This window comes from Zootoca vivipara, chromosome 1 (assembly GCF_963506605.1).
Source record: "Zootoca vivipara chromosome 1, rZooViv1.1, whole genome shotgun sequence".
Taxonomy (NCBI): domain Eukaryota; kingdom Metazoa; phylum Chordata; class Lepidosauria; order Squamata; family Lacertidae; genus Zootoca; species Zootoca vivipara.
Window position 1 is genome coordinate 63192711 of NC_083276.1, and position 27179 is coordinate 63219889.

The window sequence follows — 27179 nt, forward strand, 5'->3', positions numbered from 1 at the left end:
TTCGTTACACTTCATAATAATAATAATAATTTATTATTTATACCCCGCCCATCTGACTGGGTTTCCCCAGCCACTCTGGGCAGCTTCCAACAGAAAAATAAAACACAGTAATCTATTAAACATTAAAAGCCTCCCTGAACAGGGCTGCCTTCAGATGTCTTCTAAAAGTCTGGTAGTTGTTTTCCTCTTTGACATCTGTTGGGAGGGCGTTCCACAGGGCAGGCGCCACCACCGAGAAGGCCCTCTGCCTAGTTCCCTGCAACTTGGCTTCTCGCAACGAGGGAACCGCCAGATGAGTACAAAGAGTGAGAGGTGATGTTTTCGTATTCTCTCCTCCCCTTGAAGACCTCTTACATTATTACATAGGATTCCTCAATCTTCTGGAGCAGATTTTGGGTGCAAGGGGCAAATTGAGAAAGCCACTGCCCCACTTTTGGGTGGCGAGCCTATCCCGAGCTCACAACTAGCCAGAGAGTTGGCAGTAGCAAAACTGGGCTCCAAGGCAACAAACTTACTCTCTCATGCATATGTATAGCAAAAAGAACTTTAAATATATTTTTCAAGTTTTGCAATTGGAAAAAAGGATCATTCCAGACTGATCCATGTTAATTCAAAGCACTTTTAATTCTAAAATATCCTGAGCGTTATTACAGTTCCGCAAATAGTGGAAGGACAGCGGTCTGAGGATTAGCTTAAAGTGTGCATTGATAAGTTTCCAGCCTGCTATTTTATTAATTTCATAAATAAACAAGGAAGCATTTCTAGATTCAGTCTGAATGCAGTCCTGGCAAAGTAGCCATCTTCAAAATGGAATGTGAAAGCAGGTCAAACTGTCAATAAAGCCGAGTGGCCTGTATGAGTTATTGCTTTTTAATAATGTAGCTACTGAAGAGCCGTCCTACTCTTATATAAAGCCTGGCTTCAATGTTAACAGCAAGAGCAATAGGAAATAAATAATAAGTCAAATAATATATTATACCAAAATAACACCAATAAAATGCTAAGCTGCAAGGCTTAGCATAAAAATGAAAAACACTAATGGAACATAGTGCAGTTTGCTCATACTATGAGCAGTCTAGAATCATGCATAATGTAACAGTGCAACTGCTAACAGCCGCCTCACACAAGATAATTTACACTTGTTTTTATGGACATGCGGAACTGATCTTTGAAGTTGTCCCTAATGAGATTCTGCTTGGCCCTAACAGCATCCTGAGAGAGCATGCCGGGTTTTCTCCCCTGCATCCGACGCATATTTAAAGTGGAATATAGGCTCATTTAAACTGCCCATGTGCATTCATTCCTTTCCCCTCCCCATAACGAAGGGGTAAGTTTCACACTAGGGGAAACGCCAGCGTCTCCTACCTCCCAAGTGTTTAAATAGCCTCTGCCACTTTTGCAAATGACCAATAGTACCTGGAAATGGAACAACTCTTCTGTCTACATTTAACCCACCTGAACTCTTAGCTGGGTGCTGTAATGTCTTGCAGTAATTTCACACCAGAAAGCTCACACTGTGTCTTAAACATTTGGTCCTGGCATCTTCTCAGAAGTACCGGTAAGATGTGTCCAGTGCGGAAAATACCTTGTACATCTCAGTATGGTGAGAAGTGTGGGGAACAGAAAGCATGAGTCACTTGTACCTTCTAATGCCTGGACATTGCATGTTGCACAAGTTGTGCAAACGGAAGTAAATATGCTCAGGCATACTTATGTCAGTACATGGGAGAGTCTCTAGGCTACATATTTGGTTTCCCTGTAGAGAAAGGTATTACAGTGGTACCTCTACTTACGAATCTCTACTTACAAATGTTTCTACTTACGAACAGAACTCCGTCCGCCATCTTGGATGCGGTTTACATAGGATTTTTTCTACTTACGAATTTTTAGATAGGGTTGCTTCTACTTACGAATTTTTTCTCCCAATGCATTCCTATGGGATTCGACTTGCAAATTTTTTCAACTTACGAATGTGCGTTTGGAACACATTAAATTCGTAAGTAGAGGTACCACTGTATATTGTAAAATCATAGATATTCCTCCAAATAAGTAAAAATACAAGTATTTTTAATTTACCGTTTATCCCCAAAATATAGAGGATATGCCACATTAGGAAATCAGACACTTCTCCAAATAAGGAAGTGATATGCCACATTTACAGATGTGACCGAGTCTCTTTTTTAAAGACAAAAAGACGGTTTGTTTTAAAGTAGTAATTATGTTTCATATGTTTCAATTTTAAATGCACAAGTTCAGGGAACACATGAAGAATTATATGTTAATAATCCAAACTATTGCAAGAGATAAATTGATCTTAGGGACGAGGGAACCTGAGAAATCTGCAGAACATCTCTGCTAGGCAACCCTTATTCTACAAATGATATTAATGATCTCTATATATCCTCATGCCAACATAAACCTGTGCAAAAAACACTCCTAGCTATCTGGCTATCTGACTATACAATGGCACTGATGGAACATTTAAATATACTCCGTTATTGATGTACTGAACTCTTAGCTCAGCAATTTAAATAATATTTCCATTCTCTTTTGTTCTCCTTAGTAGGAAAACCTGGATCAAGGGACTACGGTACATTGTAGTTATGAGACCTCTTATTAATTTTGGTCTCATAGTTAGCAAACCATACCAAATTGACTATACTCTATTACAGTTGCTTGTTGCCCTGCACAGACTATAGGTCTGTATGATTAGGATAAACGTGAAGGTTTTTAGTTCAGCTTGCTGCACTTTTGTGGAAGACAACCTGATTATTTTGATTAGACTGAACATGTAACAGGCAGAGAGGTAAGAACAAATTGATCCAAGACTAAGATAACCTCCTTATTATAGACACAAATATCAGATATCTAGTGTTTGAAATTAGCCAGGTGCCAGGCGCATTTTGCACCTAGCTATTGGCCACTTGTGACCAAGTGAACATGCCTGAACACCTGGTGTCTCCACCATCTGGAGGTGCATGCCTAAGGATCCTTGGATCGTGCCTGTTTTCACACACTAACAGCACATCCTTTAGAATTCTATCCATGATATTTTATCTGCACAATCAGAACGCATTTGAGGAACCAAACAGTTGCATTGAAAAATACGACTTTTGTGCCATCTGGACCTCAAATGGCAACTGGGCATTCCGTTTTGGCAGTTTAAGGAGCCATTTGGCGCTGAGTTTATATATCTGAGTTTATAATATTGCAGATAACCTATTTGAATCAATAGCACATACTTAAATAGTGCCCCCTCCCCTTATGAGCATGCAAAGAAGGTTCATCTCTCAGGTGCCTCCAATGAAAGTTTTGTTAACATTTTAACAAATATATTGCCACGAATACTCCATTTGTAATTTTGGCACTTTATGCTACATTGGCAGACAGGGAAATAATCCAAGAGAAAATTCATTTCCAACCCCAAAGGGTTGATAGAACAATGGTCTGGTGTGATATAAGGTAGCTGCTTATGTTCCGCGACAGAACTCAACCTGCTTAGCTTCACAAGAACTCAAGAACCTACTGGATCAGGCCAGTGCTCCATCTGGTCCAGTATCCTGTTCTCAAAGTGGCCAACCAGACGAGCTTCTACAGTGTTGCAGATTCATGTGCCCTCTGCACACATCCTGCCTTCAGCACACCTTTTAATCAGTATCAAAACTTACACGTGTAAATCAACATTCTGAGACTGCCTTGTGTGTACCTTTATAGCCTATTACTTGTAGAGCTGGGGGAGGGATTAACAGCTAAAAAGGACGTTTGTTTGTGACATAATAAGCATGCACAATCTTGGTCCATCTCTGATACCAGAACTCCAATAATAGCAAGCAATATTCATTTTTCCAACTGTACTGCAAGATTGCTTTCCAATGCATACGCAGACAGACAAGTGCAACTGTAGATGCACTATATGTACAGAGGGTTATATTCTGTGCCTGTTTTCTTGCAAGTTGCTTTCTGGTTCTTTCAAATCAATTGTTCATCTTTCATCTTCTATTCATTTTGTTTCCAGCCTAATGCTCCCGTTGGCACTGTTCACCTGCAATTTTATTACATTTCTTTAGTGTTTTATTAGACAGGAGGTGTGGCTGCCTCTGTTGCCCTCTACACAGCACCAAATGAAACAGCATTATTTCTTTCTAATGTGACACACGGTAAAACCATCTTCCAAGGTGAGGTTAGTTACATTTGCAGGAAAACACACTTTTTTTGTCTCTGCCTACATTGCATGCTGAATGGTGAAATTTTATTGACTTCAAAGGCTTTGAGATCAAACTCTTAAATTCTGTCCTTGGCAAAATCAGCATCTCATAAAATACAGGGAGCTAAAGTCATTTAAAACTGTGGGGAAATTGTCTAGCCTCCTTAAAGAAATAAATTGGCTCAAGGCAATAGCTTGGGCACATACAATGCATACTTATCATTAAAGAAGGCCAATGTGCATGTACTGTATCTTGTTACAAGTGAATTCTGCATACAAACTGAGGTGCATTTCTCTAATCTCCAACATGCCTAAATTGTAAAGGATCTTTTTACAAAATCCTCTTGCCATTAATGGGATCTAGCAAACTAAAAGGTGGCAAATGTTCAGAAGAGTTAATTTTCTCAAAACCAATGAAAGCAGAAGTTGTTTTTCCCTTTTGCCTAGAGAAAAAAAATGAATGCTCTACTTAATGAACATGCATCAAAACTGCCCCCTTTCCCCAAGGCACAGAATTTATAGTAACAGATAATTAACAACAAATTGTGAAAACTCTATGAGTTAAAGGTCTTAGTTTTGTTGCCAAGCTGATGTATCAAATTCAGAGATAAACAAAGCGTATGCTTTCCCCCCATTAACACAGTGGCAGTGTCAAGATGGAGCAATGCAAAGTAGTCTGGCAAAACACAATCAAAGGTCACAGTGCAAAAAAAAATAATGTCCCTAGAGGATTATTATCTCCCTTTTAATTCTCATAGGATGTCTAAAAACTTGTATTGCTGTATTTGATCCACACTGCCTCATTATAATGATAGCATCCCTAGTAGACAAAATAGTCTAGAAACTTTGCGCAAACAAGTAAAACAATCTCCGAAGGATCCGAAAGCTTGGGTTGGCAATCTGATCTCTCATTAATTCCCTGGAAGTGCTTGTTCTAAGAAGTGTTTTGGGATTCCCCCCCCCAGTCAATCACAGCGATGCATTTGAAATACAAATTGCTACGCGGTGTTTACAAAACGAGACACAGCTCTTTCTCGAGACGAAAACAAAAGACAAAATGAATGAGTGTTTACAGAGAGGTGGCCTTTAAAAAGTTTGTTTAGTTTCAAGAGCTTTAGCAGCACCATGCGTGGTGGGGCAGAGCCCCCTTTCCTATGCTGCTGCCTACCTAGACAGGGCTGGTGGCAGGGCAGTGCCAATGCTGGGGCTGCACAGTTGTACTGGCATTGCTGCTACCAATGCAGTGTTCCTGCCAGGGTATCTTCGTGGCTTCAACCTCACTTCACCACTGCCCACCCATACCCCCATCCAAGAAACCAGCAGTGGGGTTTGGAAGGGGGCTTCTGCCACCCCACACCTGACCAGAGCTGTAGCTAGGTGATCTTGCGTCCCTGGCGGAACCGTCCAGATTGCGCCCCCTAGCCATTGACAAATTAGCTCTTCTTTCCACCTCTTACCCACCCATTCAATTCACCCTGTATTTAACACCATTTCTTATGAGGCATTAATCATTATTTTTATTTATAGGCATATCTATGGACGTATTTTTTAGCTGATTTTGCAGGGGGCAGCAGCGGCTTGTCTGCGCCCCTGGCGGAGGCCCACCTCACCACCCTCTAGCTATGGCTACTGAAAAGCTGGTGCCAGTATGAAGGCTCAGTCACAATGTCAGTGCCAACTCTGAACCCATAAGAAAACAGAGGGTTAACAAAAAAACCTCTCTCCTTTCCAGTGGTCTAGAATTGTAGAAACAAGGGAGAGAGTGCCAGGGCACAATACATGACTTGGAGTCAGTTTTCAGCTGAAGAGCAGCTTAAACACAGCGAGCTCGGCCTTGTATTCTCTGTATTATAGACTGAAAGCTGATGTACAGTAATAATGCTATTACTTCTCCACAAACTTGATATAGTGGTTAACATTTCAGAGTGATGTGCTGACCCTGCTGCTCTCAGTCGCTGCGTTCAATTCTTTGCATCACACACACAGCAAAAGTGGTAAATACTTTAGCAGGGCCTTCTGTTACAAATGCTGCACATAATGTGCCTCCGACACCTTATGCACAAACACTCTCCTCAGCCTTCCCCGCGCTACTGCCCAACAGGAGGGAAAGCTGTCTACAGTGTGCTGAATGAATATATGTTATTAGTTCTATGTGCTTGCTGATAGAATAGTGATGGTCTGCTTTGAGGGAACTGTCTATTTGTTTCAAAATACACAAACAATACTCAAAACAAATCAGTCAACATCTCTGAGAACCTTTGTAGCTCTAGTTTCAAGGAATGCCGGGGGAAAGAATGATAAATGCAAAACAGGGACAAAAGTAAGTCTCACGAGATAGGATTGTATGGGCAGATTAAAATGGAACAATAATGTTTTTGCTGGGAAATGATATGACAATACATTCAAAATTGTAGGACATTCCCATCAACTGTGAAAGCCGCTCCTGACCTCCTGGGAGGCACCTGGATTTTTTTCAGCTGTGTTCAGGGTCAACACCTAAAAAAATTATGCTTGCTAGAAACTTAAAACATAAACCAATTCCTGAATCCTAACAACTCCAACTGGTTTTCACTTGCATACTTGCTAAACTCCATTTTCCACCCTATTTATATCCATTTTATCCTGCTAAATACTCACCATGCTCTAACCAATGGAGCTATCCAGGCTTGCCCATTTCTCTTAATGTGCCTGTAGCTCTATCAAAGAATCAAAGAATTGTAGAACTGAGGATCATAGTCCAATCCCCTGCAATGCAGGAATATGCAGGCATCCCATAAGGGAAATGAACCTGAAACCTTGGTGTTATAGTACCATGCTCTAACCAACTGAGTTATCTCGGCCAGGTGATTCTGTTTGTCTATTGTCTATATCAATTCCTATTTTTCTGTCTCTATATCACATGTTTCAAAAGAAATACTTATGTTCATAGGCCCTCAATCCAGAAATATCAGTTAATGAGCCTATCAGCAGGCCAACACAGCAAACTGTTTTCTTGAGCCCCTGTCCCAAGGATGCCTAGCCTTATCTTTGGAGATTTTCCTTTCATCCCTTGCCATTCCAAGTACAGCATAATAAAATAATAGTAATAGTAATAGTAATAGTAATTGTAATAATACTGTATTAATTTACATCCCATTCTTACACTAAAAGTACTCGGAGTAGCATGCAGTGTAATTAAAAAATCTTCATAGAATAGAAAGCACAAATGCAACAACCAATTTTTAACATCAATTCCAATCACACTGTGACCGAGTGAGACAGACATTTCCTCCTTGCTGCTTATTATGACCAGAGCAGAAGATGGAGGAGGAGAAAAAATTGCTATGCCACCTCCAGGCTGGTGCAGTGAACAGGCCCTTTTGCAAACCTTTTGAAAGCAAGGCCGGCTGAGAATCTGGTTCTAACCACTCCCAGCACCCAAAGCACTGTTTTCCAGTAGCTTCTGCCCATTTGGGCAAGTACTCTTTGCCAGCAGGATTCCCTCACTAGTGGCAGAGCAGATACAGGAAGGGCTGGATAGGAGGACACCTCTGCAGCACAGGGGAGCAGGGGGCTGAATTGCCCTGCGTATAGTAATTGAGAAGATCCTTGAGGAACCTCAAGGAACCTCAAAGTAGAGGAGTCTTCTTTTTTAGATGCAGCAACACAATGTGTTTGTTTCAGAAATTAATGTCCTGGTAACAGATGACAGCAGTCCAGATCACAACCCAAGCTGTGCTTTGCTCAGCAAAAAAGAGAGGAACCATTTCTGGTAACTGTTCCATTATCTATTAAAGTGCACGTAAACAAGAACTATTTACAAAACTCCAGATGTCTTGGTCCTTAACCCTTCTACATCATGCCCTGCAAAGAACTGACAGAGCTATTATGGACATTTTACAAGCCCCTTGGAAATGTCATACAAAAGGAGCTTGTCCCACACCCTTCAAAATAACTGTTTTGATGGTCACATTATACTGAGAGGCTGCACTGTGAAGAAACTGGAGGTGGAAACTTTGAGTCTCTGTGCTCTGTTTTAAACAATCAGCACATCTCCATTTTATTTAGTTCTTGCTATTCCTTTTCCAAAGGAGGGGAAAAAACATGCTAGCTCTTTTTTATTCCATAAGGGCTTTTCTTGTCATACTTATGCATCTTTGTTTTATTAGTTTCTTTATCTCTCTCTCCCTTTCTCCCTTGAGAACTATTATATATTTCAAAAGGGCTTGAAAAACTAATAAGGTCATTGTATTGGTTTATGATTATGTTTAGTTGCTTCAGATGACACCTTGTAAATGAGGCATTGTCTACCTCACAGGAAAATGAAAGGTTACTAGGTCAGGCAAAGTACCCTACTTTGCAGAGGACAGTTCTTTATTTAAAGGCAACCTATTTCTCTAGAAGTCCTCTGTCTGATTCAAGTCTAGTTTAAAGATAAAGGATCTTAAGAACATAGACCAGGAACTTTGAAGTTGGCTGTCCACAGCACCTAAAAGGTAAAGGTAAAGGGACCCCTGACCATTAGGTCCAGTCGTGACCGACTCTGGGGTTGCGGCACTCATCTCGCGTTATTGGCCAAGGGAGCCAGCGTACAGCTTCCAGGTCATGTGGCCAGCATGACAAAGCCGTTTCTGGCGAACCAGAGCAGCACACGGAAACACCGTTTACCTTCCCGCTGTAGTGGTACCTATTTATCTACTTGCACTTTGATGTGCTTTCGAACTGCTAGGATGGCAGGAGCTGGGACCGAGCAACGGGACCTCACCCCATCACAGGGATTCGAACCGCCGACCTTCTGATCGGCAAGCCCTAGGCTCTGTGGTTTAACCCACAGCGCCACCCATGTCCCCGTCCACAGCACCTAGACAGCAGAATAAGCATACAAGCCATCTGGTCACAGGTCCCCACATTGTGGGATGGGTTGACATCATGTGGCTTTCCCAGTTCCACCCCACATGTCATGTTCAGGATGAATTTCTGAGTCAGGGAAGCCTTCACATAAACACCTGCTGAATAATAGCTTCCTCTTACAAGGGAAATATTGTTACTACTCCCAGGCGACCTCACAACCTAAAGCAGGCATAGGCAACCTTGGCTCTCCAGATGTTTTGGAACTACAACTCCCATGATCCCTAGCCAACAGGGCCAGTGGTCAGGGAACATGGGAGTTGTAGTTCCAAAATGTCTGGAGAGCCAAGGTTGCCTATGCCAGACCTAAAGCAAGTCCTCATCATCAGTAGCAATGGAATACTGACTCTAGACAAATTAGCCCCTGCAAAAAACTCCAGTCCTAGCTCTATCCTTGTATTCACTCAAGTAACACTATTTATATTTATTTATTTATTTACTTACTTACTTACTTACTTACTTATTTTCTATACCACTTTATATTTTTAATAAAAACCTCGAAGTGGTGTACAGCATATTAAATCAATAAAACAATAGCCGGGTGATAAAATAATAAATGTTTTTATTATGAGGAGCCTCTTTAGTAGGTCCGGGTGAGTGTGGACCCTGCCCCCTAGGCCAGGTGGAAAGGGTCTTGCGGGGAGCAGCCTCCACGCCTCACAACCGGGCGATGTTCCTCCGGCCTCATGACTATCACAGGACATTGCAACAACAGCCATACTATCAAGGACTCGTCTGCCTGCACATCTTCTAATATGAAACATTTCATCATGCACCAGCACAGCCTCAACCTCATAGCTGCTGCACCCCATCCCAGAAAGCAACAGTACTGCCAGTGTTGGGAGGGTGACTGTGGCACAAATCCACCATGCCAGCTACTCCTGGATAGCTCACTACAGAAGGCAATGGTCCTCTTTTCTAGTAAGGTATGATTTACAAGTCAAAGAAATCCAAGAGACACTCTATTCCACTGGCGTTGTTTCAATTTATAACTTTAAAGCCTCAATCCTGTACTCATTCATTTGGAAGTAGGCACCATTAAACTCAGCAAGACTTACTTTTGAGCAGATATGTCACTTCCATAGATTCATAGAAGAGTTGTAAGGGACCACAAGGATCATCTAGTCCAACCCCCTGCAATGCAGGAATATTTCACCCAAAGTGGGGCTCAAACCCATGACCCTGGGATTAAGAGTCTCACGTTCTACTGATGGAGCTATTCTTTAAAGCAGGGGGATCGTATCTCATTCTAGGGGTCAGCAAATTTTTTCAGCAGGGGGCCGGTCCACTGTCCCTCAGACCTTGTGGTGGGCCGGACTATATTTTGGAAAAAATAATGAACAAATTCCTAAGCCGGGCCACAAATAACCCAGAGATGCATTTTAAATAAAAGCACACATTCTACTCATGTAAAAACACCAGGCAGGCCCCATAAATAACCCAGAGATGCATTTTAAATAAAAGGACACATTCCACAGGCGATTGGGCCGGATCCGGCCCCCAGGCTTTAGTTTGTCTACCCATGCTGTAAGGCATGTGTAGGACTGCACTGTAAATCTACTGCCTTCAAAAACGGAGAGAAATTTATTCAAACTAATCCTCCCCCCCCCCAAAAAAAATCTTCCAAGAGAAACTTAATTTCTGCAATCAAGTTGTTTCAAAAAGGATTTGGAAAAGAGGTATCAAATGTAACTATATTTTCACAAGTTGCTGAATGGCTGCTTCACAGCTGGCTCAGCCACGCTCTGTTTATTTTAATCTCCATAAATGCTGGTAGACTGAGAATCTGAACCGCAAATATGATTGTCATTGTCAAAATTATAGACTAAACTGACCTATTCATCAAAAATGTTGACAGTTCTCATACAGACCTGCTCTCCATTGTTGTATTAAATAAAACCACCAGTTCAATAACTTTTTTTCAGGTCATCCTTAAAACATCAGTTTTGTTTCTTTTGGCACAAAGCTGGAAACTGGACAGAAAAGGTAGATTTGTGAGGGTGGAGTAATTTACTGCTATAAAATAAAAAGCGCAAAAGTAGAAAGTAGATAGAAATGTATGTGTGTATTCACAAACGTACACAAAGTAGAACACATACCGTACAACTATCTGAAGACTTCCTGTCAACTCCATGAACTTTATGGAAACATGAATTATTCTTATTCACTGAACAAAATAAGGACGGAATTATGCTGCAAATATCATTCTCACTTTACCAATCTTTCTCTTACACTTCACCATTAACACAGAGATTTGAATCCTTCTACAAATGGAAGATTCCACTCACGAAAGGAGGTCTTCTGTGGGTGCAATTCTTCTGTGAATAACAATGCTTTCTATGAATGGAGTGAAGAGTTAGGATTCAAGTCATATTTCTCATAAATCTAATTTCCTTCAGTAAATAATCTTAATTGGGACTGAAAGATAAAAATAATTTGCTCCAACAAGTATTAAACTGAAGTGCAGCTTATATAATCATCCTAGCAGCGTCTTCGCCTTTAAGCCACGGAAAATAAACTGGCCTTGTTCCTGTATACTGTTCAAGATGCACTCACAAATTGTGAAGAACCTTAATGAAGTTTCAGACAGGCTGTCCATATGGAACAGATTCCAGAAACAGACTGGAACATTAACATTATAATATTGAATCCCTCAATAATGTCATCAACATTTTAATGAAACCAGATCTCATCTCAGCAGCCTCTGAGCAAAGATCTATGAGAAAGATTCCCATAAATGATAAGGGTGTTTGTGCAGTTTTTTTTCTGAAATACATCAGTTTTGCTATTCAACTGAAGGGAGGATGGACAATTTGAGAAAACATGTAAATGAAAACAGCCTCTAACTCATCTGATGAGTTTTCACAGCTCATGGTTTATGAGGCAGACTTCTTGATATTTCTCTAAAAATAAAACTGGACCTAATGATCAGGGGTCCTGTTACCTTTTTATCTGCTGGATTGGGAATTTTTAAAAAGAAAAAAAGTTATCCAAAATATTTTTCCAAAGCTACGTAACTGCGAGCATTACAGCCAATATTAGAAAGTGCAATTCTTTACTATGAACAATTAATGATGGGATGTTGAGACATAGGTTGCAGAAAGACATTCAGATAATCTTTTAGAACAGGGGTTTAGACAACCTAAGGCCCGTGGGCCGGATGCGGCCCAATAGCCTTCTCAATCCGGCCCGTGGATGGTCTGGGAATCAGCATGTTATTTAAAATGCATCTCTGGGTTATTTGTGGGGCCTGCCTGGTGTTTTTACATGAGTAGAATGTGTGCTTTTATTTAAAATGCATCTCTGGGTTATTTGTGGGGCATAGGAATTCGTTCATTATTTTAAAAATATATGTAGTCCAGCCCACCACAAGGCTTGAGGGACGGTGGACCGGCCCCCTGCTGAAAAAGGTTGCTGACCCCTGATTTAGAACTATGATTTCCCTAGAATGAGATATGATCCACCTGTGGGCTGAGGACTTTGTGAATGAGCTGACAGGCTTCTAGCAGTGTTTGAGTGTCAGGGCGATGCAGTATAGGAGGTTAATGTGAATTCACCAGATCAGGAATTACGGTAGACATATGGGCCTTGAACAGAGACCAAGTTCCATTAGTTATTCAGTAAAATACAGCAGTGACTCTCAGTTTAAACACACTTACATTCCGTCAACATTTTAAATAAAAGCACACATTCTACTTGTGTAAAAACACCAGGCAGGCCCCACAAATAACCCAGAGATGCATTTTAAATAAAAGGACACATTCTACTCATGTAAAAAAACACGCTGATTCCCGGACCGTCCACGGGCTGGACTGAGAAGGTGATTGGGCCGCATCCGGCCCCCAGGCCTTAGGTTGCCTACCCAGGCCCGGCTCTAGGTAAGGTCCCGGTGGCACAGGGCGCCGGGCCGGCAGGGGGGGGGCTCGTGGCAAAGCTGCGCGCTGCGAGGGTGCCGGAGCGATCTCTGTGCCTCAGCGCCAGGGCGCCCGACCTGCTTGAGATGGCCCTGTGCCTACCCCTGAGATGATAGATAGATAGATAGATAGATAGATAGATAGATAGCATGGGGAAACCGATCCAGATTGGGGCTGCAGTGTGGGGAATTACACCCCCCCCCCGGTCCTAATCAAGTGCAGTAGAACCTCTACTTACGACCGCCTCTACTTGGACCTGATCCAAGTTGCAAACGCAGCAAACCCAGAAGTAAATACCGGGTTTGCCATGATTCGCACATGCGCAGAAGCATGCTGCAGCCAAATACACCTGTGCACAATGGCGCTTCTACCAGCGACCCAGATCGACTTACAGGCAGACCTCCAGAACTGATTACGTCCATAGAGGTTCCACTGTATGAAGGCACCCCATTGCTGCTATTTTCCCCGAGGAGAAAACTATCATTAGCATCAATTGTACCTTCCTTCCTTGAGAAAATACAGTGGTACCTCAGTTTATGAACACAATTGGTTCCGGAAGTCTGTTCATAAACTGAAGCGTTCATAAACTGAAGCGAACTTTCCCATTGAAAGTAATGGAAAGTGGATTAATCTGTTCCAGACGGTCCGCCGAGTACTTAAACTGAAGCGTTCATAAACTGAAGCGAACTTTCCCATTGAAAGTAATGGACAGTGGATTAATCCGTTCCAGACGGGTCTGCAGAGTACTCAACCTGAAGCGTACTTAACCCGAAGCATGGGTGTAATTGGTTCCGGAAGTCTGCTCATAAACTGAAGCGTTCATAAACTGAAGCAAACTTTCCCATTGAAAGTAATGGAAAGTGAATTAATGTGTTCCAGATGGGTCCGTAGCGTTCGTAAACTGAAAATTCGTAAACCGAGGTGTTCATAAACCGAGGTTCCACTGTACCAGCCATAGGTGGCTATCCATATTGGGACCATTGGCACAGACAAAAGGTTAAATCCCTCCCCTGCTCCCATTCCGGCCCTGCTGTGGATGCTGTTCCGTCAACAAAAACAAGCACACAAGAGCCAATCACATAGTACAGTTTGGTCCTATGCCTCACAGATTTCAAAATCCAATTATGATTGGGCTACAGCCGATTTCTATTTCAATATACAAGGGGGAGGGTTGTCCAAGGGAAAACAATGTATAATAAGGTACAGGCTTTCACTGCACTGAGTGCAGATCATGGCACCCAAACACTGTCCAGAACTTTCTGTGTCTGCCATGAGATTAGAGCCGTCTGCAGCAAGGCAACTTGAAACTTCTTATGAGCTCACTCTGTACTTCCGGAAATAAGCATCGTTAATGAAAGCCTGAGCTCATTTACCCCCCCCCCCCAAAAAGGCAAATTCTGCAAAAAACGAGAGAATAATTTGTGCAAAATAAGCACTTCAAGTTGCAAAAAAAGAGTTTTATTCAGTTGATAAAGGAGCAGTCATTTTTAGGCTATCAAGGAATGCCTTGATACTGAAGAACTGAACCCAAAATGTATGCAATGTGAATGAGTTTTTATCAACTGTGAACTGTGCTATCTCCCAACTTCACTATAGTCAGGGAACTAAGAAAACGTTTTGCAATGTGGTGCTGGACGTAGACATAAAAGCTACACATTACTTGCAAACTCATCTAATAAAGCTCCGACAGTCTTACAAACAAAAAACAAAAAACAGAAACAGCTTTAGAGTTTTAGAGAAAACGGGGAAATGGATGCTTAACTCTTTCGCCACTATCTCTTTTTTTACAACTGAATTCCTCACTCAACTCAACGCAGTATTTCCCTCGTGGCATTCCAGTTACACATTTACCTTGCAAAATATGTAATTTATCTTTGTGTGCTTAGCTTTGCAAAGCATTTAACCAGAACTCCACAGAGGAAAGGAGTGCTGCTTAGAAGAGTTAGGAGAGCTGCAGCAGAAAAATATCTAACGTGCTTTGAGTTCCAGAAAAACTCAACCAACACCAACTGACATGGCTACAGTACATACATCTTCTTGAAAGTAAAAAAGCATCACTGTACCAAATAGTCAGTTCACACCTCAGGATTGAAGTAGGTGGAAGTTGAAATAGATGGGCAAGGAAAGGCACTGGATCAGAACTCAAGGCAGGCGATCTTTCTGCCAACCATAAGAACCAAAGCATCTGGTTTTGAACCTTTAATGGAAATTGCCTGTGTGTTGTGTGCATTCATTAGCCACTTTTCCTAGAGCAGACCCACAGAAACCATAGGACAAACCTGGTGTAAGCTGAACTATTACTATGTGTCAACTTCATAATACTGTATATGGATTACTTATACTAGCTTGAAACAATTATCTGTAGTCTAAAATAAATTGCTCAAAATGCTGCATCAAAACCAGGTGATACCGTATACTGTATATATATTTGGTCGGAGGAAAGATGATCTCATTCCATTATTATTATTATTATTTTGTAGTTAAATAGTAGAATCCTAGACACTCAAACTAGATTGGGCTTCAGCCTTTCAGGATTATAAATTTTCTTTAGAAAATTTCCCAATCCACAGCATTGATCAGGACAGCTTAATTATATATACCGGTAGAACAGGTGGTGTAGCTGGGTCTTAGAAAGGAATGCAATAATCAATCAACAGTGTGAATCTGCATTTCACATAACACCCTGTATCAGAAGGAATTCTTAATAATCTCTTAAAGTAAATTAGCTCTTTGTTGCAACAGCTAAAGATTTAAAAGTCAGCCTTTCCAGTTTCAGAAATGATGGCCTAAGACAGCTGCATGTTTCCAAAATGACATGTTTATATTTCATGACTTGACAAATACAAAGTCATTGTAAAATATGTAGAATAGCTGTAGTGTCCATTTCTGCACAGCAAATGCACCTATGGTCAGATACAACAATCAGCTAAAAGCTGATTTCAAAACAGTGCTCTGGAATTCTTTCCTGGTTATTTCATCATTGCGCAAGCCTATTCAATCATGCAGAAGGGAAACCATGAAGAAGGGGTTTGGCTTCTTTTTAAAAAACTGCATTCTCTAACCTTCCCATCAAACACTTCAACCTGCTTTTAAAATTTACACAGCTTTCAGAGTTTATTGCAATACAGCATGAGAAGGTTGTTTTCTTTTTAGGGGCGCAAGGGGCAACAAGAGCCCTGCCATAAACTACATGTTTATCTGGTGCATAATCAAGGCTGCTTTTTAAAAGGATCTCCAGTATACAGTATAATATTTGCATTGGCATTTAACTTTTGTCCTTTTCTCTGTGGTTGAAAAAAAGCTAACTTTTCATTCTCATTAACGAAGAGTTCTGCATAACTCAAAGGCTGGCACACCTCACTCTGGCCAACAGGAGCTGATCCATTTAAAAAAAACAACAAAAAACTTTGCCCCCTTATCAGTTATTGAAGAAACATCTAATCTCTCTTCCAACGCTTTCGAATTCTCACTATGCAAAGGCAATGAATAAAAGACCTGACTCACCTTTGGTCAACATGAGGTCAAGAGGTGCCTCTTTTGTTTTATAATTTAACTTGTCCTTCAAACCATTAGGGGAAAAGGAGCTTATGTAAAAATTGCTCCTTTTAAAGATCAGACATCACTAGACAATAGGAAGGAAATCTGGAGTTTCAAGTCTTCAACTTAGGTCTTCAAACATGTGAATCTCACATGCGCGCGCACACAAACTGTGCCAACACAAGTCCTTATGTTGTCAGTGTGATCTCACAAGCCACAATACCAAAACATAGCAGGCTGCGCAGGGAACCTTTTGCTCTGCCTTTGTTGGTTTAAGCTCAGGCTATAAACATTATTTTAATGCAGTATTTGTATTTCTTGGGACTAATAGTTCAGCAGTCTTGAAATCCTTTGTCTTCCTCATTGTAAGAGGAATGCAGCATGCGGCACACGTTCCCCTTACAACAAGGAAGACAAAGGATTCAGTGATCAGGAGACAATTAGTCCCAATTAGGCCTATTTCGCAGCTGAGTGCAAAGGGTGGGGGAAGGGTGTTCACATTTTCAAGAAATATGTCCCTCTGGCAAGTTCCAGTGAAATCAATAAAGCTACAAGTCTGTTACTAGGCCTGCAGCTCACATTCAAAACTGTGCTGAGTTTTACCAAGCCTCTGACATCTGGAGCTCTTTGAACACTATTCTGTCCAATAAACCATGCAACAAATTTTGGGTGTTTTGTTGTTGTCGCCTAGTTCATAACAGGAATTGCCATAACTCTAATAATTCCACACCCACCATCACTCCAGGGGTAGGCAACATGAACTTCCAGGTCACAATTTACACATCCTACAGCCTACATTTCAACTCTCCCCTTTTTGTTTTTTGAAAACATTATCACAATAAATGTTAGGCGACTAGCAACAAGTAAAAAGAAACCCAAATTCTTATTTTTATACTCTTGTGATTACAAAGTCATCACAACTCTAATATGTTGATCGGATTTTCACTACTAGAAATTGGAAAACTGTAAAATAAGTGCAAAATATATGGCAACTTTGATTTGGCTTCCAGAAAGTATGCATAATTGCAAGCAAATTACGGAACTCAATTACAGCAAAATATATGGTTGTTTCATACCTTGATATAACAGCAAGGTGGCCCTTAATTCTGAACAAGTTTTACACCTGTAACTTCTACTACATGAAGTTCAAAAATCAGAAATAGTACTTACATGTGTACATGGGGAGGCTGGAACCTGCTCTGGTTAATGTTGTAGTGTGTGAACGCCTGGGTTGGATTTGAGCTGTATTCATCCACGGAAATGGTAACTTTGCCTTGTGAAGGAATTCCATGAGCCATCCTTCCTCTTTATAGACATGAGCAACTTACAACTTTCCAGAACAAAAGATGGGAGTGGGCATTGTGTTTCAGCCAACGACAGAAGCCAAATATCTCCTCATGAGCTCCGTAGACTTCTGGAAAAACAGAACAGTACAGAGATATTGATCAATTTGTAATGAGGGTTTTGAGTTCAGCCTAGCCTATGATGGTTTCCTATGGAAATATTGATTCATTCCTAATAACACTAGCGTGTACACTAAGAGTAAACTCTTTCTCTTGAGTGTAGATCTTAATGTACCTGAAATGACACCATCCACATACAAAACAGGAGGTATCAGCACATCCTTGGTTGGCAGAAGTAAAGAAAAATCTTAAAAATCAAAACCCTAAAGGTGGGAGACGTCCAAAAACACCCCCTTAATGAATGCTGGCTGACTGATGGGCAATATAATGGAGTATCTTGGGGAAAGGTATAGCTGGCTGCTGGAACCCTGAACAGTAGCATTGCTCAGGGCAACGTATTGTTTCAGGTTCAACTTGTTATACCCAAATGGTATGCTTTGTCATGCTTAAAGTACTTTACGACAGCATTTCTATGACGTTTGGAGGACAACACAGGCACAAAGTCTCCCTCTCCAACAAAGAAGAAGACAAGAGTTCTGACACCAGATAGGGAGATTCAATGTCAGTGCCTCTGCAGAAGCATCTACAGCCCTGGCCCAATCAATGTTGGAGCTCCAGCTTCAGTAGGAACATGAGAAGGGGTGAGTTGGGGAGGTTCAAGGATGTGCCAGGGAAGGTCTGGGAAATGGTTTAGATCCAAAGTGATTCCACTTGCCTCACGTGCACCCAGAGATTCGGAGACTAACTCAAGAACCTGCAAAACAGAGAGAGATGTGCAAGAGTGCTCCTCCAACCACACTTCTGCTCTGGGCAGTTAAACCGCCTTCAAATTACACTTGCACACAGTAGTCTTGGTAATTTTAGAAGGCTCGGAGGAATTTAAATTAAAAATACGAGCCTCTTCATAAATGCAAAGAAATGTAATTGCAACTGTAAAAGTTTCTGATATTTTTCTAAACCCACAAACTTGGCCCAACATTCTCTCATTCCTACCCCTCTCACCCTTCCTCCAAACATGCATACAGTTGTTTTGTTGGTTCTCCTAATGCACCATATAAAAGACAGCTCATCTAATATTTCCATAAAACAAAACAAAAAGATTCACCAATTCATTTATAAGTACTGTATTTCTTAAATTTAAAATCGATATTTTAGCAGCATTGCAACATATCCACGTCCTAAGTTTTACAAGGTCAATGCTCAAGCAACAGGGGATATTTTAGTCTCAGTAGGACATCATGGAGCTGGTAAAGGCAGTGCTTTTTTCTGGGGGGTGCAGGGGGGCGCATATCCCTAAACATTTTGTGAATTTAAGTTTGGCCTCATTGAGGGGCAGTATTTCAATATGAGTAGGAAAATGAGAGTACCCCTAAACATTTTTTAAGAAAAAGCACTGGGTAAAGGTATGGAAAAGGACAACCAAAATGATCAAGTTGTTCAAGCAGTTTCTTGACAAGAAAAGGTTAAAGAGAACAGTTTTCTTGTTTAGGAAAAAGGAACACTGTTGATGTTAACAGGGAAGGAGTTTATAATGTTATGAACAACATAAAAGTAGTTAAGAGGTGTATTACGATACTAGAATCAGACTCATCCAAAAATCTTCACTAGTCCTGAGGTTAAGGCTAGCCAAAGTTATGCGTTCTAAATGCAGTGAATAACTAATTCATGATAGCTGAAGGGGTATTGTTATTGTTTGTTATTATGGTGTACGTTTTTGGGGTTTTATATTGCAAACTGCCCTGTGATCTTCAGATGAAGGGCAGTACAGAAGTAAATAAATAAACAAAACATGTATATTCAAAGGGAGTATAGCTCTAAACACAGAGGCAAAAACCCCCAAGGTATGGTGATGGTTATGAGTATCCACAAGCATCTAGCAACCCATTCATGGTTACAAAATACAGGAGATGGACCTGAAGATGGTCCATCCATCAAGGCAATCCATACGGCCTAAACTAAAGAAAGGGAGCTACAGAAGAAAGCTTCCATTCTACTATTTTGTATACCCTATCATTTCTAAATTCCCTTTCATTATTTAAGCCAAAGAAATGTATAAAAAAGCAGAAATGGACAGTTTTTATGCTCAAAATCAATTATAATTTATTACTGTGAGTTATACACTTCCATTATTTAACATGAGTCTGACCAAACTGCGGGAGGCAGTGGAAGACAGGAGTGCCTAGCGTGCGCTGGTCCATGGGGTCACGAAGAGTCGGACACGACTGAACAACTAAACAGCAACAACATGTTTCCAGCCATTTGCTTCACTCCTTCGCTAAATATCATTATTCTGGTCAAAGAATTAGTAAGTGTCTGCTAGCCCTTTTGAATGTTTCAGCCATGTAGGAAAGAGCTGTGGATACGCCCCTGGAATGTCGTCCTCCTCACACAGATCCTTTGAGCTTTCCCATGTTCTAGTGCAGGGATGTCCAACCAGTAGATCGCGATCTACCAGTAGATCCCCAGCTGATCCTGGTAGATCACGGGATCCTTATCATGCACAAAAAGTTATGGAGGGAAAGCTTAAAAACTCTGTGCAATCCTCCCCCCAAAAAGCTCAACAACTCTAGGCAATCCATGCGCCTCCTCCCTCCAATGACAATGGGTAGATCACTGCTAGGTTTTTTTTATACTGCCAGTTTTTTATATATATACTGGGAGTAGATCACAGTCTCTTGGAAGTTGAATATGCCTATTCTAGTTTAACTTTTGCATCAGGGCCTTTTCTACTTGCGAAGGGTTCTAATTCACAATGGAAGCTCCACAAACAGCAAAAGTCTCCCCCCCCCTGAAGAATTTATACTAGAACACAGGGGAGCAGACAGGAGGCACACAATGATAAAGGGCTAAAGGAATAACCCTACAACCCTTTTCTGCTGGTGTTGCCTCTTCACAGTTGTGACACCAGAAGAAGGGTTGTGAAGCACTTCTAATCCTTCCATTGTGTCAAATTGCTTTCTGCATCTGAAATCTCTCAGAATAATGCTGATTAAGAATTATCGTCTGCATCCAAACAAACGTGCTATTCTAATGTGAGCACCTCCATTGTCACAAATTTCCATGTTATTCCCTATCATTGACACAAATGTTTTAAATCCTGAAAAAAGTAGTTACCCAACCTTCAAGTATGTGCTCATGATAAATTGAAGGCCGAGCACAAACTTGGAAAGCAAAACTTGTAATTCCAACTCTTAACATTTTAATACCAAAAAGATCTGAAATGGTTCAAGATGGGGGGGTGCCCCCCCCAGATTTTGGTCATGATCCACCTTCTAGGGTATGTTTACCAGTAAATCCAAACATAAATCGTTGTGCACTTTCAGGAATACCAAAAAGGGTAACACTTACATTCATATACTTGCTGTTCCTGTAAATTAGGTGCTTCCTAAAATTGATACAGAAGTATCAAAACCAGTCTTTTGTATTTACAATCAGCTATGCTACATTTCCCCCCCTACAGCAATGCTGCATTGGTTCTAAATAAAAATAGGGCTTGCTAGATATAAAATCAAATATCTGGAGCCTCTACATTGCACCAGTATTAAGATATGAACTGGTTCAGCACAAAATTCCACATAATGCCTTCCAAATAGCAGATGGCCTGCCATAGGCGATTTATTTTATTATTTTACAACCTCAGGCCTACGTAGGCTTCCATATGTTAAGCAGGTTACGGAACCACACAACTTCCTTTTTCAAGAATCAGGGTATTTCTTCATTTTGCATGCCAGGAAAAGCAAGCAGGGAGAAAGCTAAGGCCCCATCAAGTGGATTTTGACCAAAACCTTTAGTATATTTCACAGAAAGTATTCTTGGTCTTTGTCTCAATTACTCGCTGGTTATATATAGAGGGGGGGGCATGGAGGACAAAATCGCTACAATTTGCAACATCAAATCTTTTGCCCAGTTTGCAGTGTAAGATAACTGCCTACAAATTGTAATGAAGGAGCTTCCATACCAACTTTGCAGCTGTTTCCTTAATTTCCCCCACAATTATATTTTACTGTTATTTTGCATAACAGTAAAACACAACACCTGCTTCCAATTGCAATTCTGTTGTGAAGACTGTAATTCTCTTTTGAGATACTAACTATGACGAGAGTGTGCAGTGTGGAACTGCATAATTGCACTGCACTGAAAAGTAAATACAAATGAAAACATCTTCCTGTTAGAGAAATGGCTGTCATTAAAAAGAATGTTAACCCTGAGAGCTTAGGGACTGGGGGAAAAGAACACATTTGGTATTGTTAGAGTTTTAGTCATTAGTTTTAGGTACCGGTAGCAGTACTGAAATGGCCTGGCCAACCACTCCCTTCCCACAAAAGCAGATTCTGTTGAGTACAATACAACTACCATAATGAATCACAGTATCATTGTTTTTCTGGGTTGTTTTCCCCCCAAAAAAGATAAGCAACTATATTTTAATTAATTTAGTGCTGCCAAAGGGCAGTATTTTATATTCTGTAGCCCACAAAACTGAAGGGGAAAGAAATCAAACTTGCTGAGGAGAATAGTGTGTACAGCCCAGCCCATGTGTATGTTGTACAATATTCAAAACTTTGGCTATGAGAAAAACATTGAGCCAAAGCAGAATATTGGTAGGCAAACAGAAATCCTTATTCAGTTTCTCTAAGATTTTTTTAAATTAAATATTTCTTTATTTAAATTTTCAAGTATGTATACAAACAACACACACACACAAGCCAATATACAAGTAAGCAAAATATTACATTTCTAATTCTGGGTGTCTTCTTGTATTAAAATGCGGCAGTTACACCAATGGCTTTTAAAATGTCAATCAGTGACTATCAAACTAGTAAATAAAGGTCACATATTATGTCTGAGCAGGCTGATCTTAGTTTCATTTCCCTTTCATGCTTTTCCAGTGCAAAACAGCTTTCATATTAGAAGTGTCTGATTGTGATCTGCTTTAATGAGGAGCTCTTTGAAGAAAATGTAAGGCAGGACCCAAGTACTTCAAAACTTTCACTAACAAATTTATTAGCTTCCCTGTGAAGACTATAGTTCTTCCCTCCCATTGACACTAGTCATTAAGAAGATGGTGCATCCACAGTGGAATAATAAGGGGGGGGGTCTACACTGTTAAGCAACTTACTGCTAATTTTAATGCTAGAATTATGCCAACAGAAGAACTAGCAAAGTGCCATCTTATGTAATCCTGAAAAACTCAGGGGGCAGCCTGTGAATAACATAAGCACTGGTTGTGCAGTTGGTATGCTTCCACAATGGATAAATGTCACAAAGGCATTGAATCTGCTGATTTGATTTGAAGTCCATAAAAGACACAAAAGCAGGGCATTTATATGCACTGTATATAATCATTTTTGTCTCAGAATATATAAAAAAATGGCAAGTATTTATGGCACTACCAGGTCACCAGTTTTTATAACATTGTTATAAACATGCACATTAAATGAAAGAAAATTGATAATCGCACTCACAAATTGCACAGATGTAAAGAGAACAAATACTATTTGGGGAAGAGAGAACCCACTATTTTATTTGGAATATTAGTTCCCATTGACTTTAGACTGGCTTTAGTTGAAGCAAATATGGAAATTCCTGAAGAATTAGAAATAAGGGGAAAGAGTTAAATAAGATACTGATGGTAACACTTCCTTAAAGATTCATATTCAATCTTTGTTATTCTTGCTTTGATTAAACTACACTCAATGTGCAATCATTTACTCAGAAGTAAGTTCCACTGTTTTCAATGGAGCTTACTCCCTGGTAAGTGTTCTTAGCATTGCAGCCCAAGTAACAATTCAAGAATTTATATCCATAAAGTCTTCAAGAAGTTATTCATGTAGGTGTCTGTTTAATACTTTCCTAAAGCTTCTTCTAGCATAAGTTTATCCAATCACTGCAAAGTATATACACGGCAGAACAAGATCCCCGTTTATACTCAACCATTCCAGCAAACAGTGCATATATTTTTAAATTAACTATAACTGATTATCCATTTTGCTCCTATCTCCAGGTAGGCTTTTTCATTTTCTTTTCCTTTTTTAAGAGGGGTGCATAAAAGTTATATATCAAATGAATGTTGGAAAGATAAAATCTTGTCCCCAACACACGACTAATAAATGAAACCAAACCTGTTTTCCATTCATAAAAAACCTGATGCCACACATACAAAAAGAGATGGAGAAAGAGAGAAAAGAATCCTTGTGGACCCTTTCTTCTTACAGATGAAATCCTTAGAACAAACTCCATCCCTCGGTTGAAATGATCAATTTCTCAAGGCACCTTCAGTTCAAAGGTACACAGCAGCAAACAGGAACAATAAAAAAACAAACCAGGTACCAGTTTGCACACACTACCTCCTCGTGGCAGTCAGTCCATGCCCATCTAAGCGGTGCTGGGCACACTTTCTCCCCACCCCCCTTTTCTCTGGGCAACTCTCCCGGAGAGGTGGCAGCACTCCTCTGAATCCACGCTGCGTGTTGGGTCTGCTTCCTCTCCGCCTCTCATTCCCTCTTTTCCCAGTGCTCGGAATGATTGATCACAATCAGCGGCCAATAGCTCTGACACCGCACCATCCTGGCTCCCCCCGCCCGCCTTTTCCCGACGTCACTCATCCCAACCGATCTCCCCCCTTGCCACTCAAGCTGGCATTATAACCTACGGTAGCTCAAATGCATTCAAACTCTCCCTCGGAAAGCTCCACTTTTTTTTTTACAACTGCTTCATTGTTGTCGTTCTCTCTCTCTCTCTCTCTCTCTCTCTCTCTCTCTCTCTCTCTCTCTCTCTCTCTCTCTCTCTCTCTCTCTCCCCCCCCCCCCCACTTCTAGATCCCTTTTCTCTCCTTTTTTATGCGCATGGTTTAAGTTTTCATCCTCTTTTCTCTACAATAACTGTAAACCTTCCGCGTCCCGTCCCCCCCCGCGCACAACATACACCACTTCTTTTCGTTCACATTTCGCATAAAAACTACAATACCTAGCAGGAGGTGGGTTGCTTTTTGGGGGGGGACTACAAAATCATGCAGCAAGCGGGGTGGGGCGGTAAATTTACAACTCGTGGGTGATTTCATACAGTATTTCTCTTCTTTCTAGCCTCCCCCCCTTTTCACCCCACCCCAATAAAATGTCGAAAGGTTTCCAAGTGCCCTCAGGCCTCGGGGGTCATTGATTTCAACGCCTGTTGTGAAGAGAGTAGAGAAAGAGAAATGTAGCTGCCTTGCATGTGAAAGAGACATGGGCAAACTCCAGCTCTTGAATAGTAAAGAAACCCATTTGCAATCGTTACTTTTTCCCCCTCTCCTTTTCTTTTGCTTTGGAGTTCTCTCATTTTCTTACGCTTTGGGAAGGGGTGGGTGGGTGAGAAAATGCAGAGAATAAGGCAAGGGGGGGTGACAAACACGTTTCTGTGTCCCCCCCCCGCCAACCCGTCCCCACACCTTCCTCCTCCCCGCCAGCCCCACGTTTCAGTTTTCCATGCTAACTGTACTTTGCATTTCACTCCCTCGATCTGCCGCCTCGCCTCGCTCTCTCCGGCGGCGGCGGCGGCAGCGGCAGCCCTCGCGCAACACAATGCTCCCTTTGGCCTACCCTCCCCCGGTCGTGCTCTTACATTATAACCCCGATCACCCGAGACTCTCTAGTAAACAGCCAGCGAATTAATCTCCGCTGCCAAATCTATTCCCCAGCCGCCGCCCCCACACTCCGCAAGACAAGAAATTAACGCGAAAGCGGGGAGGGGGGGCAGAAGGAGGAGGAGAAAGGTGGGGAGCACTGGAAGCACCGGGGTTGGGGGGGGGGAGAGAGAGAGAAGGAAAAGAAAGACACCCGCGCAGAAGATCCGCAAATTAGCCTTCCTTCTGAAACAATTTATATTAAAATAACAATCACAATAATCCAGCTCTCTGTCCGCGATCGCTTTGGCGAGTGGCAAATCGGCAGCCCGTTTGAATCTGATTATTGTTTGCCCTCTCTGATCCCCTTGTACTTGTACATGACAAGGCACCTCTAACCCATGGCTTTGTGTTTTGTTATTAGGAATTTTCTCCCTCTCGCTCCCCCTTTCTCTCCCTCTCTCTTCTTCCATCTGATCCCTCTCCCCTTCTCTCTGCTCGGGGCGGATGGTTTACCTTCTCTCCCTCTTTTTTTAAATATTTTTCCTGGATGTTGATGTGTGTTCCTAGGGATGCCTTCAGTGCTGGGGAAGGAGCCGATCCATGAGGAGGGGAGGAGGAGGAGGTGGATGGTGCCGCGGAGCTCTGTTGCGAGAGAGCGAAAGAGCGAGGAGAGGCTTTGCCAAAGGTTGACGGCTGGTGCAAGGCAGGGCAGACACCTTCGACCCTCGAGGGTCCCCGGAGTGGAAAGGAGAGAGGCGGACGCAGGCAGAAGGAAGGAAGGAAGGAGGGAGGGAGGGAAGGGGAAGGAAGGAAGGAAGGAAAGAAGAAAAGGGAGAAGGAGAGCAGCCGCGATCTGGGCTGGAGAGCGAGAAAGAGAAAGAGGGAGAGAGGGAGAAATGAAGGGGGGGAGAAGGAGGAAGAGAGCAGAGGAGTGCAGTGAGTAAGGACTGCCACTGGGGTCAGGGAGCAGAGCACCAGGAAACAGGGCGGCCAAGGCGCTCTCTCTCTAACACACACACACACACAGGCATAGGCTGCCAGCTCCTCCTTGCTGCTGCTGCTTACAGTACTTCGCTCTCTTCTCTCTTCCCCCCACCCCGCAACCTCAAGCCTAAAAGGAAGGCTAAGGAGGGAGAGCATCCCCTGCGCTGCAAATCTCTTGCCCCCCCCCCGGAAGATTAAATTCAAGAGGAATGCTGGGTCACGGGAGACCTAAGGCACTGCATGCTGGGGTGCCCTGCAAATCCGGACTATTCCTCAATTTCTTCAATCGTTTTGTCATCGTCGTGGTCATTAGTACAGTAGTGGTATAGGGGGTTGTTTTCCTTTTTCCCCAGAAAGCAACCCCCCCCAAAAGATTTCACAATATAGTGGTAAAAAATTAAGATTAGGTGACGGGAAAATTAACAAACACCAAGCCTAAATAAATGTATGCAAGAGATTATGGGAGTTCCATCTCACTGACGCCATCAATGCATCTATATGAAGATAAGTCCCTTTGAATCTATATGTCTGGGGTGTACAAATTCAAGGAGGTGTGCACCCCATTTGTTTTATAATAATAAAAAAACAAATGAGAGCCGTAGCAGTTCCACAAAACCCAAACAGTTAAATAAAATGGAATGGCAAGGTTA

At 41.7% G+C, this 27179-nt stretch overlaps 1 protein-coding gene across 2 annotated transcripts in view; it reads right to left on the reverse strand.

Annotated features, from left to right (window-relative positions):
• MPPED2 (metallophosphoesterase domain containing 2) overlaps positions 1–26481 on the reverse strand; it is a 129282-nt gene extending 102801 nt beyond the window's left edge. Inside the window, exons 1-2 of one of the 2 annotated variants that reach the window (XM_035117862.2) lie at positions 26059–26481; positions 17713–17956 (exon numbers count right to left, since the gene is read on the reverse strand). In XM_035117862.2, the coding sequence (XP_034973753.1) occupies positions 17713–17840 (128 nt within the window). In that variant the 5' untranslated portion in view covers positions 17841–17956; positions 26059–26481. Of the gene's footprint in view, positions 1–17712; positions 17957–24289; positions 24502–26058 lie in introns of those variants that run through there. The other variant, XM_035117871.2, reaches the window with a different exon arrangement.
• Between the last annotated feature and the right edge of the window lie 698 nt (positions 26482–27179).